The sequence below is a fragment of the Gobius niger genome (assembly GCF_951799975.1).
Source record: "Gobius niger genome assembly, chromosome: 1".
Taxonomy (NCBI): domain Eukaryota; kingdom Metazoa; phylum Chordata; class Actinopteri; order Gobiiformes; family Gobiidae; genus Gobius; species Gobius niger.
In genome coordinates, this window is record NC_136852.1 from 63,414,459 (window position 1) to 63,430,102 (window position 15,644).

A 15,644-nucleotide genomic window follows, 5' to 3' on the forward strand; every position below is an offset into this window, starting at 1 on the left:
TTCCTCTTGTACAGTTTATTTTCCACTTTTTTCCCTGCCGTCCTGCCGCTGAGTTGTACAAAATTCAGTTCAGAATGCATTTTACCACTGCTTTGATCATGGTTTGTGGAAGTATCGAAATGTGAAAGTTTTCAGAAAAGTTGGTTGGGTTTGAAGACGTTTCACCTCTCATCCAGGAGACGACTTCAGTTCATGTGATTTACGAGTTGAATTTACAAACTCTTTCTGAAGGTATGAGGGATGACGTGCCATTAGCCCCTCGCTGAAAGTCTCGGTTTAGCAACGATTTGAACACGCTTTAGTAAAATCGTTTGTCCTCATTTAGACCTGTTTCAGTACGGGTTCACCCCTCATCAGTTCTCACATTCTCTGGATTTGATCTAATTTGAATCATTCCTAGATTTCACCTCATTGAAGTGATTAAAGCAGAACTAAGTAGCTCATGCCACTAGAGGCCATAAGCGCCACTGCAGGTGTCGTAGCATGTCATGGTTTTTTTACTCATTAATTGTCCGTGAGAATAAATACTACACTGACAGAAAAGACAAAGGGAGAGCGGGATATTGTACATCCAATTACACAATGGAGATCATTTTTTTCACTCAAACTTGGCTGTAAATACTGTTTAAGTGGTGCTAGCCCGCAGTTAGCTTTGCCCGTTAGCCTGTTAGCTTCTTCTTCGTGATTCCATTAGTGTGTATTGCGCCTCCGACCCGGTGCAGGGAAAGCAGCAAGTGTGGTTCTCTGGCCAGAGACACCAGGGGCAGATGAAAGACCCCCCAATCATCCCATTAACACTTGTATTAGCCACAGAGGGTCCACGAAAATGATTTATTAAGGTGAACAAGTTACTTAGTACTGCTTTAAGATTCGAGAGGACACAATCAAGCCCCTCCTCCTGATTGAAACGATCAAGCTCCCTCCTATTCCCATCCTTATTGGACCAGTTTACAGGAAATCTTGTCTCATTGGTCAAAGTTATGGGATTCTGATTCTGGTTGCTGAGATGATAAGGGAGATCCTTTCGAAAAAAATATAGTTATGTAATACCACTTCCGTTACATCAAAGGCCCAGGCGGTCAATTATACACAATCTATTAAATTTGTAAAACATTTCAACTTACAGACTTCACCTTAATGGCCTATTGTTCTGTATCAGCACCACCCTGAAGCAAAACGTCTTCCATTCGAAACAACCTAGTACAGATAACAGCTATTTACAACTTTGACGAAACACTACTGAGGGCTTACTAGTTTGTTAGAATCATGGCACTAGACAAAATCAAACACTGACTTGGAGACTCCACATTATAAGTGCATAATATAACAAAAATCTATTTGCCATGTGGCTGCTATGACCACCCACAGGCACGCTGCAGATAATTATTTGTAATGATTAGGAAGCGCAGAAGCATGTCCGACCCTAATAGCTCTTGCATCCGAGTTATAAAGACGGCAGCTTATCTCCATGTCTTTGATAGCTGGTGCTCTTTCCCGCTTGGCGCTGTGCCCCTGTAGTCCCTCTGTGTTCTCTCGTCTTTCCAATGTCCCTCTAGTCTGTTTTTTTTTTCTTCTTTTTCCTTTTTTTCCTCGACTCCCCGTTGGCATCCTTCCCAACACAATCCGTCACCTCTTTGAGACGCTCTTCCCGCCTCCGTAAAAGGGTCCGTAGTGATGGGGGCGCCTCATTCACGTCCATTACATTGTCTTTTAATAATCGAACCATGATGGATTGCCTGCCTCACATGTATCCCAATTGAAAGCAGCATCTAACAGAAAATGGGGGGGGGACTCGGAAAGGCTTTATGTTTGTGATAGCTCAAGGACAGTGTGGGGGAGTATGCGAGTCTGATTTCCATCAAGTCTCCGCAATAGGAATGTACAGTAATGTTAAGGATCTTAAGAAATAAGTCTTTTAACATCACACTTGGTAGCATGAGTTGTGAAATTGGTGTTTTTGTAAGCTCATTGAAGATATTTGTGCATTCTTGCAAACACAAAAGGTTATTACTTGGCTAAAGACATCTCTTGAAGTCTTTCTTGAACCGGTGATAGCTTGGAGACTGTTGTTGCAGAGGACGTCAGGTTCCTCCCTTAGTTGCCTGCTCTTATCGGGTCCTCCTGGGTTCAGGCAGACAGCTCCTCCTGCCTCGCCTCCAGTTTATCAGGCCACAGCTGACAAGAGTAAACACCTGCCAGGGTATCCGCCCCGTTTGGGATCCCCGCGTGTTTGGAGCCGCTTCCATTTTCTATTCCCATATGGCAGATCAATGCCTTATTCACACCTCGCAGTCTTCGCTCTACACTTCCCTCAATTCTCTTGCTAGCTTAAAACTCTTCTCTCTCCCGTTGATGTGCAGCCCTGGACGCTGGCCCGTGTAACTCGGTTTAACTTTGCAGTAAAAGTTCTTAGTTGGGCATGTTTTTTCTTCTTTCTTTTTCGAGCAGTGGGGTTTTTTCACACTCCTGCGGTAGTTCTATTTGCGCTCTGTGAGATTGCCTCCACGCTTTCTCCTCTGAAGTAGCTGGAATTATCCACCATTGTTCAAAAGCCAGTAAAAATCCAGCTTGCATCCTCCACTGATTTGTAACCCACAAAGAAGTACTTTTTAGTCAATTTTAGTCGATTTGCCAAGCTTTAAAGTACTAAATTTGCTACTTGAGCGTATCTTGCTCCAGAATAGAAAGACTTCATTTCCAACCAGGTGTTTGCCTCATCTAAAGCCAACACTATTATTGGCATTGTAAAAATCCCTCGACTACATTTTGAAGTGGATTATTTTTAGTCCACATATGAGAGGGACAACCCAGTAACACCAACTATATTTCTTCAAGTTTAGGATTTATATGATCTATTTCTGATGTATGTTTGTGTGGATATATCATGTGCTGTTTTGGTTAGAGTGAGCTATATAATATATATTCTTAAAGTTCCTTAAAAGCTGGTTGAAATCTAACATAAAGGACAAGATAGCATGGCAAGTAACCTTGTAGGGAATAAAAAGAAGTAGATCTGGTTACTCTCTGAAAAGGTAAACTCTCCCGACAGCGAGGTGTCGTGACAAGAGAAATACATGTTTTGTTTCACACTTGTCTAAACATTTGCGATCTCATAAAAAATACGTAAGTTGTGTTTCTATAAAAGCGATTTGATTGCAGTATCATTTACCTTTGTTGTTGTCATGGCGACAACAAGCAGCAACTTGCCTCTCTCTTGGTACAGCTGCGTTTTTGCCTTTTTCTGTGAACTGCATTTGTGGTTTCTGTGTTCCACATTGTTTTACTGGATACTTTTGTACAACTGCCGTGTTTAGTGGGATTTGGTGATTTTTTTGTTTGTTTTGTTTTTACTGCTGAGATTCCATAATGGTCCTGAAGGAAGCAGCTTTAAAAGTTTGTTTAAAAGTACAACAGCTAGTTTATGAGCTAAAGACATTTGAGACCTACAAATGTCCTCTGCTGAAACACTGACAAGGCACCAAGAGCCCCCCACACCTGCAGCACAGTGGAGGCATCACAGGCGCTACAGGAAACAAAAAGGGACAAACGAGGAGGTATCCGGGCAAGACTCACAGCTAAGCCACCCCTACTATTGTTCTGGCTAATGGACGTTCACTGGAGAATTAAAGAGATCAGCTGCTAAGCTCTCCCTAGAAGATGGTGAATGAATGTTATGGAGTGGAGGGAACTGCAGGAGGAGGTGGAGTTGACCAGTGCAGGACACCACGCTCTGAAACAGGGACAAACCCAGGGGGCGCTGCACCGTTTCAAAGGATCAGAGGAGCACTGAAGGCAGCACTCCGGTTTCCCCGGCCTCCAAAAACATGCTGGTCAGGTTGGCCCACAGTGGCGGCGTGGCTCAGGGCTAACACTTGAACAATGACAAATAAAGTACTTACTTACTTATTCAACTGAAGGTTTGAAGAAAATCTGCCACTTAGTAAACTATATATATATAAAAGAACACTTTCTGCTGGAGCATGTGATTGCACGGCACGCTTTTAGTGTTTGAATATTTCTGGGCTACTTTTACAAGCACTTTTCCTTGATTTCTCACTGCTTGCTGTATAATGTACCAGCAGTACAGTCGTCGTCAATCCTGTACTTCCTGTTGCATGTTTAGTTGCCAGAGTTGAGTTATGAGTAAGAACTTATTTTAAGCTTCACTTCCTTTGACTATAGGCTACTTTTTCCAGCCCTATGCAACAGGCCATAACACGCCGTATATTACCGGTAAGCGACCCCGTCTCTATGGCATCCCTGTTATGTGTACAGCCATCAGCACCAATCTGCAGACACTGCCCAGGCGTCCAAATATACACTCCAGACGTCCTGCTTGTATCATAGCTGTCACAACACATTTACAGGAGGCCGGCCCTTTTAAAAAAGAACCTTATCCCAGGACACTTTCCCCTTGGTCCATTATAGACAGAGGTGAGCGCACAAACTGACGACATAGGCAGAGACACGCAGCGGACGACTCCAGTGTCCTCACGCTAACAGGTCAGCCATTCTATACCTCTGTGCCATGTGCAGGCACTTATATTAGTAGCAGGCATGCGTCAACAGGGAGGATGGAAGGGAACACACACGCAAACAGGCTAAAACAACACACTGGCCGGCCGTTCGGAGTGCAGAGTCTCACCTATTTTTGTGACGTCATCATACTCAAATAGTTCCCGCTCTTACTGTAGTTACATTGGTTTGGAGCTTCATTGGGTTAGCTTTTTGCAATGCTGCCTTCTAGCTATGACCGTTCTATTCTGAGGGACCAGATGAATAGTTATGTGAAGTTTTAGCCCTACAACCAAACAGTAATCTCTTGAAACGCAGCGTTATTTCACACATTGCTTTAATTTCCCATTGCCAAACCCACTTCATTGCCCTCATTGGCCTCCCTCCCTGTTTTCCCGGGCGCTTCTCGTTGACCCCGTTCACCGCAATCCCGCCTGTATATTTTACTTCCACGTAACTACTTCTAAATTGTGAGTGCAACATTAGCGTTAAACATCATTTAGCCTGATAAAGTGTTTATTGTCGGAGCTAATGCTGTTTTGGCTGGGTCGACCTCACGGGACCGCTCGCTGCCAATCGGAAACAGCCCGACTTCTTGAAACCCACGTTATGCTGCATGGAATGTTTACTATGAGCTTCTTGTCTGGCCATGGGCATTTCTCACTAGTTGAGCGGAGAGTGTGTGTGTACATGCGTGTAGAGTATAGTTAATCAAAAGATGCTGCTTGCGTAGAGCCAAAGTGGGGGGTCTTTGTGTTTTTTTATTACCTGCTGGTGGCTTCCTGCCAGCGTGCGGCTTGATTAAGTCTACCCTCTTCCACGGTTCTCACACACACACAGTTGCGCTGCTCCTTGCACGACAGACAGGGAGATGTAAGGGGGGAAGCAGCAGAGGTTCTCAAAATGTTATTATCTATTAAAAGCCTGAGGAGATGGCACAGGCTGCACTACTGTTTTTCCTGGTGTACGCGGGTTTATGAGAGGAAATCCACACCGACCCGCCTGTGTGCAAGGTGGGTGTATTGTAGCGTTGTACTGCTTGGAGTTAGACTATGTGTAGCTCCCAGCCAAGTCAACAACATGATATGATATGACATGACACTACTGCAAGTGAGGTAGCATGTCTTCTATGACTGTGCAATTAATCGAAATTCGATTACAATTCCGATTATTACACTAAACGATTACAAAATTAGCATATATATATATATTTTTTTTTATTATTATTTTTTCATTATTTCATGGAGCTGGGAATATTTCACGTGCCATGGCTCATGCTTTTGCCTGACATAAAAACAAACAGCTCTGTTTGATGATGTCATCAGGCCGCTCTGCTCAGTTTACTTGTGCAGGTGTGAGGGCTGGCCAGCAGGGGGCAGGTGTGAAACAGAGACCTCTCCTTAATCGAGGCAAACTTGAAATCATTTGTACTTTTACGACTGTTCCGAAAACAGAAAATATTCAGCATTTTTTTGTATTAATATATATATGTAAATAAAATAAATACTTTTTTTTTAAAGACAACAAATAATCGTTTGAATAATTGTGATTTCCATTGTGACAAAAATAATCGTGATTATTATTTTTTCAATAATCGAGCAGCCCTAATGTCTTCAACATAATGAGCCATATGTTTCTGGAACTAGCAAACCCAAATATTGACCACTAGGAGAGGTTGCTTTGTCCTAGTCCCACTTCTCTACTGCTCGTATCTGCTTGTAATCTTTCCCCTCTGTAAAGCAGTCTCCTCCGACTCAAGTTTGAAGGACACTGTGATGCTAATGAGGCTGAGACACAGCCCAGGGCAGATCAATAGCAGCAGTGATCTGGTTGTTGAGACTGATACGTAACAATAAAGGTTGTTTATAAACAGGTTAAGCGTGGCCTTTGAATAAAGAGGGGTGGAACCACGATATGGCTAACCCCTTCCAGCGGTCTTTATCTAACCCGCCTGTTGTCAGGATTCTTTTAGAGTAGTTGGCAAAGCTTCTTGGATGAGAGGTGGAAAGTCGAGTGCAGCTCTTGTCGAAGATGGACAACTCCAGTACGACTGATATTACAAACACGAAATTGAAACAGAAGTAAAACGGTAAATCCCGCCCTTCTAAATCAATATGTTTTCCACCTGCAAAATTCAATTAATATAGTTTGGACAAATGCCATATTTTTAATGAGAAATATTTTTATTAATATCTAGAATTCAATTGAACCTTTCATTGCCTTGGCGGAAAAATATATATGTTTCCGAGGCGACATTTATATACCGTAGGCACCAAACACACAGCTCTTTTCCTGGGCACATTTGATTGCGACATAATCAGGTCCTATATCAGAAAATACAATTACACATCCATTTCACTTTGCCTCCCTCAGCAGCGCGCGGCCTCCATTTGTCATTAGCCGCCGTTTTCCCCAGGGGCTAACCTTCTGCTACATGCTACTTCCTGCTCATCAATCAGTCAATTACCGCGCGACTTGTGGTCAAGGTTCAGACGCTAAAACAGTCCCTGCCATGTCGAGATTCACTGACTTGCACTGAAAGAAAAGCAGACATCTGACAGCGCTGTAAAAGTTAGCAAGGCATCTTACTGAAAAAAAGCAGTTGTTTGTACTTAGTGCTCAGAAGTACCAATTACTCCATCTCAGTGTAGTGTAATAAAAGCATTGGCGCATATTAAAGGAACAGGCCACCGTTTTTCCATACTGAGACATGTTCTTACCTGAGCTTAGACAAGTTGATACATAACTTCACCTCGTTTGGAGCTATAGGAATATGCTGGGAGGAGCCAAATGCTAACAACACCTTTGGTCTTTTTGCGTGACTGAGGGCACACAGTTCTTCCATACTGTGATATGTTCTTCTCTGAGCTTAGACGAGTTGATACGTACCTGTCTGGTCTTTGTGCGTTCCCGTGAAAGAGCTGGGTAGCTTCCAACTTCACCCCCGTTTGGAGCCATAGGAATACATTGGGAGAAGCCAAATGCTAACAACATCTTTGGTCGTTTTGTGGGACTGACAGACCAGACAGGTACGCATCAACTCCACTAAGTTCAGGCAAGAACATATCTCAGTATGGAAAAATGGTGGCCTGTTCCTTTAAGTCATGCACTGTGTTGTTTACAAGAATTTATGTTGCGTAAATGGATGTTAGGCAGTTGGGGCTACTTATATTTACTGCGCAATAAATTTACAGTAACTTATTTGTCTGCATATTTCACCATGCTTTTTCATAGAGCGGCATAAACATGAACTTTCTGAACCAAATGATTTGAAGCAGTTTGTTTCTCCAGTTCACTTTGAGTGGGTTTTGCAGTGAGACAAAGTCGGAATGAGCGCTGCGCCGCGCTGCCCCCCCTCCGCTTTTGGAAAGGTTATGGGCTGAGGAAAATCCGTTTAAGCATGTATTTTCTTTCTTTATACAGTACGGAGTGCGGAGTGCAACAAAACAGTGCTAGTCTGAGAGGGGTTGGGCCAGGGAGCACTATGGAGGAGGGGGGTGCATCGAAAGATCAAGGTCGTATCCAGGCTTTAGTGTTGGTATTCTCCTCAGTGTTAGCGCCATTCTGCCAGTGAATAGTGTTTTCATTCCACTCCTCAATGAGATTCACGGGAGCATGGAGGGAGAGAGACAGAGAGAGAGAGAGAGAGAGAGAGAGAGAGAGAGAGAGAGAGAGAGAGAGAGAGAGAGAGAGAGAGGCGGGCATGACAAAGAACTACAAAAACTACTTTCGCCATCTTCCGCTAAAGTCGGACGTACAGCAGCCCGGGATAAACAACCTCTGTATAGCGAATGCAATTCTGTTCAATTTTCCAATGCACCTGTGTGACAAAAACTCAAGGTGCTTATGCAAATGAAATGCTTTATTCTTGATTAGATTACACACGCAATAATTGTCCGGGATGATTTATGGAGGTGATTTGTTTGCGGTGAGGAAGTTGCTGCAATGAAGATGTTAGACTTTTTTTTCCCAGCATCTGCAATAAATTCTTGCTCTGTTGTCCTCGTATACGCTGCATTAGGAGATTGTCTTGTTAAGGGGACAGCTACTTTGCATATGCTAATGAAATTAAATGATTTAATGCACAGGAAGTGGGGAATGAAAGCAACAGGTGAAAGCGTTTGACAGCTGACTTATTGTTTGAGGTTTGATAGTTCCCTGCTTTAGGCCCATATTGGCAGAGAATATTGTCCTTACAGAAATAACAATACAAGAGGCAGGAAAGCATCTGTCTTTGAATAAAATGACACTTTTTATATAAAGCTTTTAGCCATGTTATCGTAGTATTTCACTGCATTCACTGTTTTGCGTAATCCTTGTTTCTTCTTCTACGGTGTCAGCGCTTCATTCTGTACTTCCTGGAAGCAGTTGTGACATTGTTAAAACCTCAAATCCAGCATGTAAATGGGAGAATGCTGTGTGAGTACAAACTCAGCCACTGTTCCACTTTTGCATGTACCACTTGTTTTGCACATGAGCAAAGGCTTGGTAAATGACCCCCCAAAGTGTGTTTGTGACATCATGCTGAAGCTTTAAACTGCGCCTTAAATCGAAACGTGTTGTTAGTCTTTTAACTTCATATTCCTACCAGCTGCCAGTCAAAGCCTTCACCAATTCAAGAAAACTTACTTTATTGTTGTTATTTAATTCTTACAGACCCCTCCCGGAACCGCCACCTTAACCTGGTGGAGGGGTTTGAGCACCCGAATGATCCTGGAAGCTCTGTTGTCGGGGGCTTGGTGCCCCAGGGTAGGGTCTCCCAGGGCAAACAGGTCCTAGGTGACGGCGGGTTAGACAAAGAGCGGTTCAGAAGCTCCTTATGAGAGACCAACAGGCCTGAGAATCGTGAGGCCGTCCTCCTGTGGACCTGCATGAGGAGCCATACGTGCTGGTGCAATGAGATTTGGGCAGCTCGGACGGCTGGATGGATGGATAATTCTTACAGAGGCAAAATTTCAAATTATAAAACATAAAACTCCAATGCTGAGGCACCCAACGTAATGTTTTAAGTTCATTTTTAAGCCCCTTTTGAATGGTGCGTCTACTTTGGACTTGCAAAAACCTTTTGACCTTAAACTCTGCATCCCCCCAGTGTGTTTTTATAATAATGGTTTGCAAACTGTGCTGCATCTCCCCTTTACAATTGCAATTACTTAATACAGTTACGATCTTAATTGTACTCTGAAGGTCAAGTATACTTTTTTGAGATTGTACTGAACGGGGAAAAAAATCTGAACCATTCATACTTTCTATAAAGCTTTTATAAAACACTATAGAGCCAACATCTTTTTGTTCAATAGCAAGAAATTAGAACTAAGGTGTAGAGCTTTACAACTACAAAGATATGAGAGACTTTTCTTTTTCATAAGCAGGAACTACAGAATCAAAAAAAATATTTCAGTCTTTTGTGCATGCAGACCATACCACACTCTCCAGGCAAACACAAAAGACTTCTCTTATCCTTTTGATGTGCGGACCTCCCTGTAGCATGTTTCACTTTGCGCCGAGATAAAGAAGAAGTTAAACGTGGGTTATTACAGTTGCCTTTCTCCTTGGCTCTGCGTGAACACATCTCTTACACATTACGGATTTTATGTCTTGCATCTCAAAAAGCAGATTGACAGGAAGGAAACGACCCATCACGCCATCTCCAGTCGTGTGGATAACTTTACAGTCTAAATCCCACTGCACTAGAGCTGTGACAGGCAGAGTATCGATCTGTGACGCATATTACCTCCCTAATCCAATTAATCCTGTTGTGCTTGCTGCGTGGCCCACTTGAGTCATCGAAAATGCATTTATAAATAGATGTCTGTCAGATGTGCCGGCGGGCTGTGCAAAACGCTTAAACTGCTACTCCAAGTGTTGATTACGGTTACTTGGTTGCTTTTGATTAAAGATTATTTGTTTTTTCTCAAATGATGGACCGCCATATTATCATCTTAGAATTGGTTTGATGAAACTGGATGAATTCCATGATAGTGCGGGTATATTACTCCACAGAGTGCCAGGACACAGTGGTAAAGCTTTTGGCGGCTCAAAGTTTGGCAACTACCATATTTTTAGATTGAAAAGGAAAAAACATTGAAACAAGCGTCCCAAAACAAATATGTAATATAACTGGTATTTAGATGTTATGTGTCCTTGACCGCATGTGCCCGAGCAGTGATGCGTTTGCCAGACAGACGGTCCTAACCCCTCATTCTCCTCTGTCTCTCTCTTCTCACAGAGTGAGGCCTGCACAGTGGACCGCAGCAGCGTGCAGCGACCATGAGGCCAGAGCTCGCCCTCCTCTTCAGCCTGCTGCAGCTGGCCGGGGCAGGCTTCCCCGAGGACTCCGAGCCCATCAGCATCTCCCACGGCAACTGTGAGAAACACTTCACCTCACTGCAACCTTATCATTAGCTTAGCTCGTTACCTTTTGTCATGGTTACTGCTTCATTAGTGCCAGCCTTTTGGGCGCACTTTGCTTTTAAGCACAGTAGTGTGGAGTAAAAAGATGAAAATGGTGAGACAGCTAGGGATGGTTAGGGGTAAATCGTTTTTGCAAAATTGCAATCAAGTATTACCAAGTAACCATGGATCCTGTCATTTACAGTCTTTACACTGGGCTGAGGTTATGCATCTTCATTTCACTGGGAAAAGTAAACTACAATGTTTTTTTTAAGTTTTCTTGAACATTTATAATGTAATTACATAAATACACTTTTGTTGCTATAGTTGCTATTTCCATCTGGTTGTAACTGTGCAGTTGTAACCAGTTCATTGTACTGGTCCAAACAACAATAACCAATTTATGGTCATGGTTGTTTGCTCTTAACCATAAAAAGACTTGCTATTTATGGTTCTAGGCACAAACAAGACCAGACAGACAAATGACCTTTGACCCTGTAAATACAGAAACAATCTTATATTGTTCTTTTTTTTAATTTTATTTTTAAATTTACAGCTGTCAACCTTTCTGAATATGTCTTTAAGAGTTAGGTCATTCAGAAATCCAAAGGGACCAGATTAAAGTGTTTATAACCACCAGTGTTTTCAGCAGGGGAGTGTCTCAGAGAAGCTGAGGTTGAATTTTGGGAGGCTTTTTTTTTTTTTTTTACTTAATTAGGGCTGAAACGATTAATCCACGACTAATCGATTATTGAAATAGTCGACAACTCTTTTAGTAATCGATTAATCGCTTTCACACACACTCAAATAGAGCAATGGGTTTTTTTTTTAATAGCATTTTTGATGAAAACCTACTTTGTTTTTATAGTTCGGGTCTGCAGTGTTTTGTGCATTGTAAATTTCATGAATATCTGTTTGTGTCTCATCCAATCAGAAAACAGAATTAGCACCAACAGCCTCCTACAAACATTCACTTTGAGTTTACTCCATCAACATGGAAACAATCAAATTTTCCTACACCATTCACAGCCAAGCGATTAATGGATTAATCGTAAAAATGATCGATAGACTAATCATTTACAAAATAATCGTTAGTTGCAGCCCAAATATTAATACTAAACTACAGCAGATAAAACAAATGTACTTATTGTCAGTCATTTTGGGCCAAATTTAGGTATTGTATTATTCTATTCTGCACAAACATCTTTAGGCATCACTGGTTCTGTCCTCAGCCTGTCACATCCTCGTGGCTACCAAACAAACATCTTCTGTCTAAATGATCTGTAGGAAGATTCTAAAGGGTTTTCATTTAATCTATAGGATAATGTAGGATAATCTCTATGTAATCTGAAACTGTGAAAATCTTTAAATTCCACTCAACACGAAGACGAGACATTTAAAACACACCGGCCATTTCGTCGGAGATTTCCTCTTCTTTCTCGACAACATTCTCTCCCCTCTCATTACTAGTCCCATGCTGCTTCCTCTGTGAACTCCTCTCACCCCTGTTTCGAGTCTCCCAAATCCTCCTATTCTCCATCCCTTCCTACGACACCCCCCTCTCGCCCCCAGCCTCTGTCCTAAATTGCATCTAGTAATTTGGCTCCCGAAGGACACGGCCGCCACAAAAACGAATGACTTACAGCAACATCAAAGGCTAATCTCGTGTGTTTGTCTGTTTGGGCTTTTTTTTTTTTTTTTTGGATACTGTTAAAATTCAACCAAAGATTTGCTTATTGTCTTTTTATCCGTTATTTTTCGTTTCTTCTCTCGGCCTTGTTTGTCTGGATCAGTTCTGCTCCTACATCATGCCTCCAACCGCGTGCGCTTTTATCCTAAGCCACCAACAATAGAACAATTGCACGGTACGCTTGAGCCCATTTTGGTCTACAATTTCTGGCTAAACGAGGGTTGAAGGAACAATGGCGGCACGCTTTTTCCCTCCGTCCGACAGCGTAGGCCCTAAAAACCTCCAAGGACAAATGCGAAAGCCGAACTTGGTGAAGTTATAATTCCAGCGGCTATTTTGGATGCAAGACTGCTTATTACCAGGTAGTTCTGACCGTGTCTGTGTCTATTTGTCTTGCAGACACAAAGCAGTACCCGGCCTTCGTGGGACATAAACCTGGCAGGAACAACACGCAGCGGCACAAACTCGACATCCAGCTCATCATGATCATGAACCGGACAGTGTACATCGCAGCCAGGTAAGAGTCTGATTGTTTTATCCAGCAAAGTAGGGAGGAAGTGGAATCAAGGCGAGACACTGCAGGTGAACAGTGAAACAAAAATGTGGAGATGTTTAATTTTGAGAAAACGGGTCTTTTGGACTTTTAGACTTTTGGAACATCTCGTCTCCCAGAAAGGAAATCTCTGTCTCCTTTTGCGCTACACCTTGATACCAAACATGTCAATATAAGCCGAATGCCCATCTCGGGTCGCCCGTTGCATTATGGGTAACGGAATTTATTTTGGCTACCAAACAATATTGATAGTTAGCGCAAAGCAACGAATAAAGCTCTGATTTGGACTCTGATTTGGAAGTTGATGATTTAAAGCGTTTTTGTCGTCGCCGTTGTTACAATATTAGCATAAAGTCAATTTTTACAACCAGGGCTGCGTACGGAGATAGACAGAAACTGAATCAACTGAACGGCTATTCATATGTAGAGAGGCTGTTAAAGTGACGACCTGTCCTTGTTCACATAGTTGGAATAACTATGTGAGAAAATCATTTCTGCCCCTTGAAGGCGACTGTTGGACAAAGTGCAGGGTCTGAAACGGTGGCCTCATGTCGCCGATATTCAGGACATTTAAACTGGAATGAGAAATAAACATGTAGAACAAAATTTACTTTATTTGTATTTTTTTTTTTACGAGTGATCTGATGGTACAACAGAGTTAATTGATTGCTAATTTGACAGATGGAAATTTACCCACTATATCTAACATCAACACCGTTTTGAAACTTTTGTGATTTCAAGATGAATTTAAATGATTTAAAAAGTGGCGGTGTCTGTGTCTGGCTGATCCCAGGTCCTGTCGTTCCCCTGTCCACTATGGTCCACTATGGTCCACTATGGTCCACTATAGTCCACTCCTGCCTACTCCTGCCTACAGAGCCGCCGTCCTGGCTTTTCCCTCGCTTTCAAGATATTGGCAACATATTTGTTTAGTAGCCAAAATTAGGAGCCTGACAGACCCACGCATGCGCAGTCGAGATGGGTATTCGGCTTATTGATGAACGGATAAGCGTGGGAAACTCGTTGGTGCGCCGTGGAAAAGAAAAGTGATATCACAAAGGGTCATCCTCAAAACTTGTATCAGACCAGTGTGTAAAAGTGCTCAAGCATCATGAAGAAGCTCAACATGGCCGTTCTTGACATGATTCCTTCGAGCCTGAGCACTTTTCTTTGTCAATTTAAAGCCTCCACCTCCTGTAGGATTGGTTTTGTTAATTGAGTAGTGAGTGTGCTTCAACCAGATTACAGAAACTTCATCACAGCGCCGCTCATTACTGCGGCTGATTGAAGTTGACTCCTTTATGAAGCGTTCTCCTCCTGCCGCTGCCAGCTGAGAGCTCATATCATCCAGAGAGCACGGGGGCCTTTCACAATCTAACGGCTGAGGGCTCGGAGGACACAGGCTGAACTTTGTAACCCCGCTGACCTGTTTGGGGTTCAAAGTTTGGAGGATCAAGCGGGACTAATGAACAGCAAAATAGGGCGACTTTCTGATGTTGGCTGTTTTGGAGCTCGTATCTGCCAAAGCAATCTTTACAGACACTTGCTAACAGGATCGACAAGTTCTTGTGATCGCAATATTTGGTGACACAATATCTGTATCGGAAGAGGCCATAATATATCATTTGGGCCAGTGCCGCCGCTTCCTCAAGAAGAATTACCGAGATGCGGGCCAATCGAACAATGATAAATTACAAAGCAGGGAGGGATGCCTGTGCAGCGCCATTAGACTTCGTACACGGCCAGTTGAGAACAACAGGCTTAACACAGTACATTCATCAGCAGACATGAGTTCAGATGCCCTGGTAAAACTTATGCATCAGGTAGTGTTTTGTGGTGCCTGTGAGTGGGAAGACACATCTGAGTTGAGACAATTTGCTGAAAAACATATACATATGTATTTTTCGGACTATAAGTCGCTCCAAAGTATAAGTCGCACCAACCAAAAAATGCTTAATGAAGAAGAAAAAAAACATAGATAAGTATCTCCGAAGTTTAAGTCGCACCAACCAAAAAACATAGATAAGTTGCTCCAAAGTATAAATCGCACCAGCCAAAAAATGCATAATGAGGAAGGAAAAAAAACATAGATAAGTCGCTCCTGAGTATAAGTCGCACCAACCAAAAAACATAGATAAGTCGCTCCGGAGTATAAGTCGCACCAGCCAAAAAATGCACAATGAAGAAGAAAAAAACCTGTCAATGACCAGAGTTTTACTGTCAGTCCAAACACAGACTGACTCGGCTGTGTTTTTCTACTTGTCACCTGTGGCTGGTGGACTGCAGTGAAGCAAAGAGGAGCGGAGTTAAACCATCATAGATCCATGAGTAAAACTCATTATAATCTCAGTAGATTCTGGATAACAGACACCCCTCTGGCGCTGTGATGTCATTGTTTTCGTAAAAGTTGTGGAGACATCGTAACAATGTCGTTTTGAGATCTTTCCACTCTGGGATCTTGTCTGGGACCAAAAAATGTTCGTTTACAGTCCC

General features: G+C 42.6%; 1 protein-coding gene and 1 long non-coding RNA gene across 5 annotated transcripts in view; both read left to right on the top strand.

Moving 5' to 3' along the window:
* Positions 1 to 15,644, top strand: part of LOC306974783 — a 321,619-nt gene that overhangs the window by 65,420 nt on the left and 240,555 nt on the right. The window lies entirely within an intron of this gene.
* sema6a (sema domain, transmembrane domain (TM), and cytoplasmic domain, (semaphorin) 6A) overlaps positions 1 to 15,644 on the top strand; it is a 193,199-nt gene that overhangs the window by 58,170 nt on the left and 119,385 nt on the right. For all 4 annotated transcript variants that reach the window (XM_079571681.1, XM_079571679.1, XM_079571682.1 and 1 more), the window contains exons 2-3: positions 10,745 to 10,882; positions 12,998 to 13,115. In XM_079571681.1, the coding sequence (XP_079427807.1) occupies positions 10,786 to 10,882; positions 12,998 to 13,115 (215 nt within the window). In that variant the 5' untranslated portion in view covers positions 10,745 to 10,785. The remainder of the gene's footprint in view (positions 1 to 10,744; positions 10,883 to 12,997; positions 13,116 to 15,644) is intronic.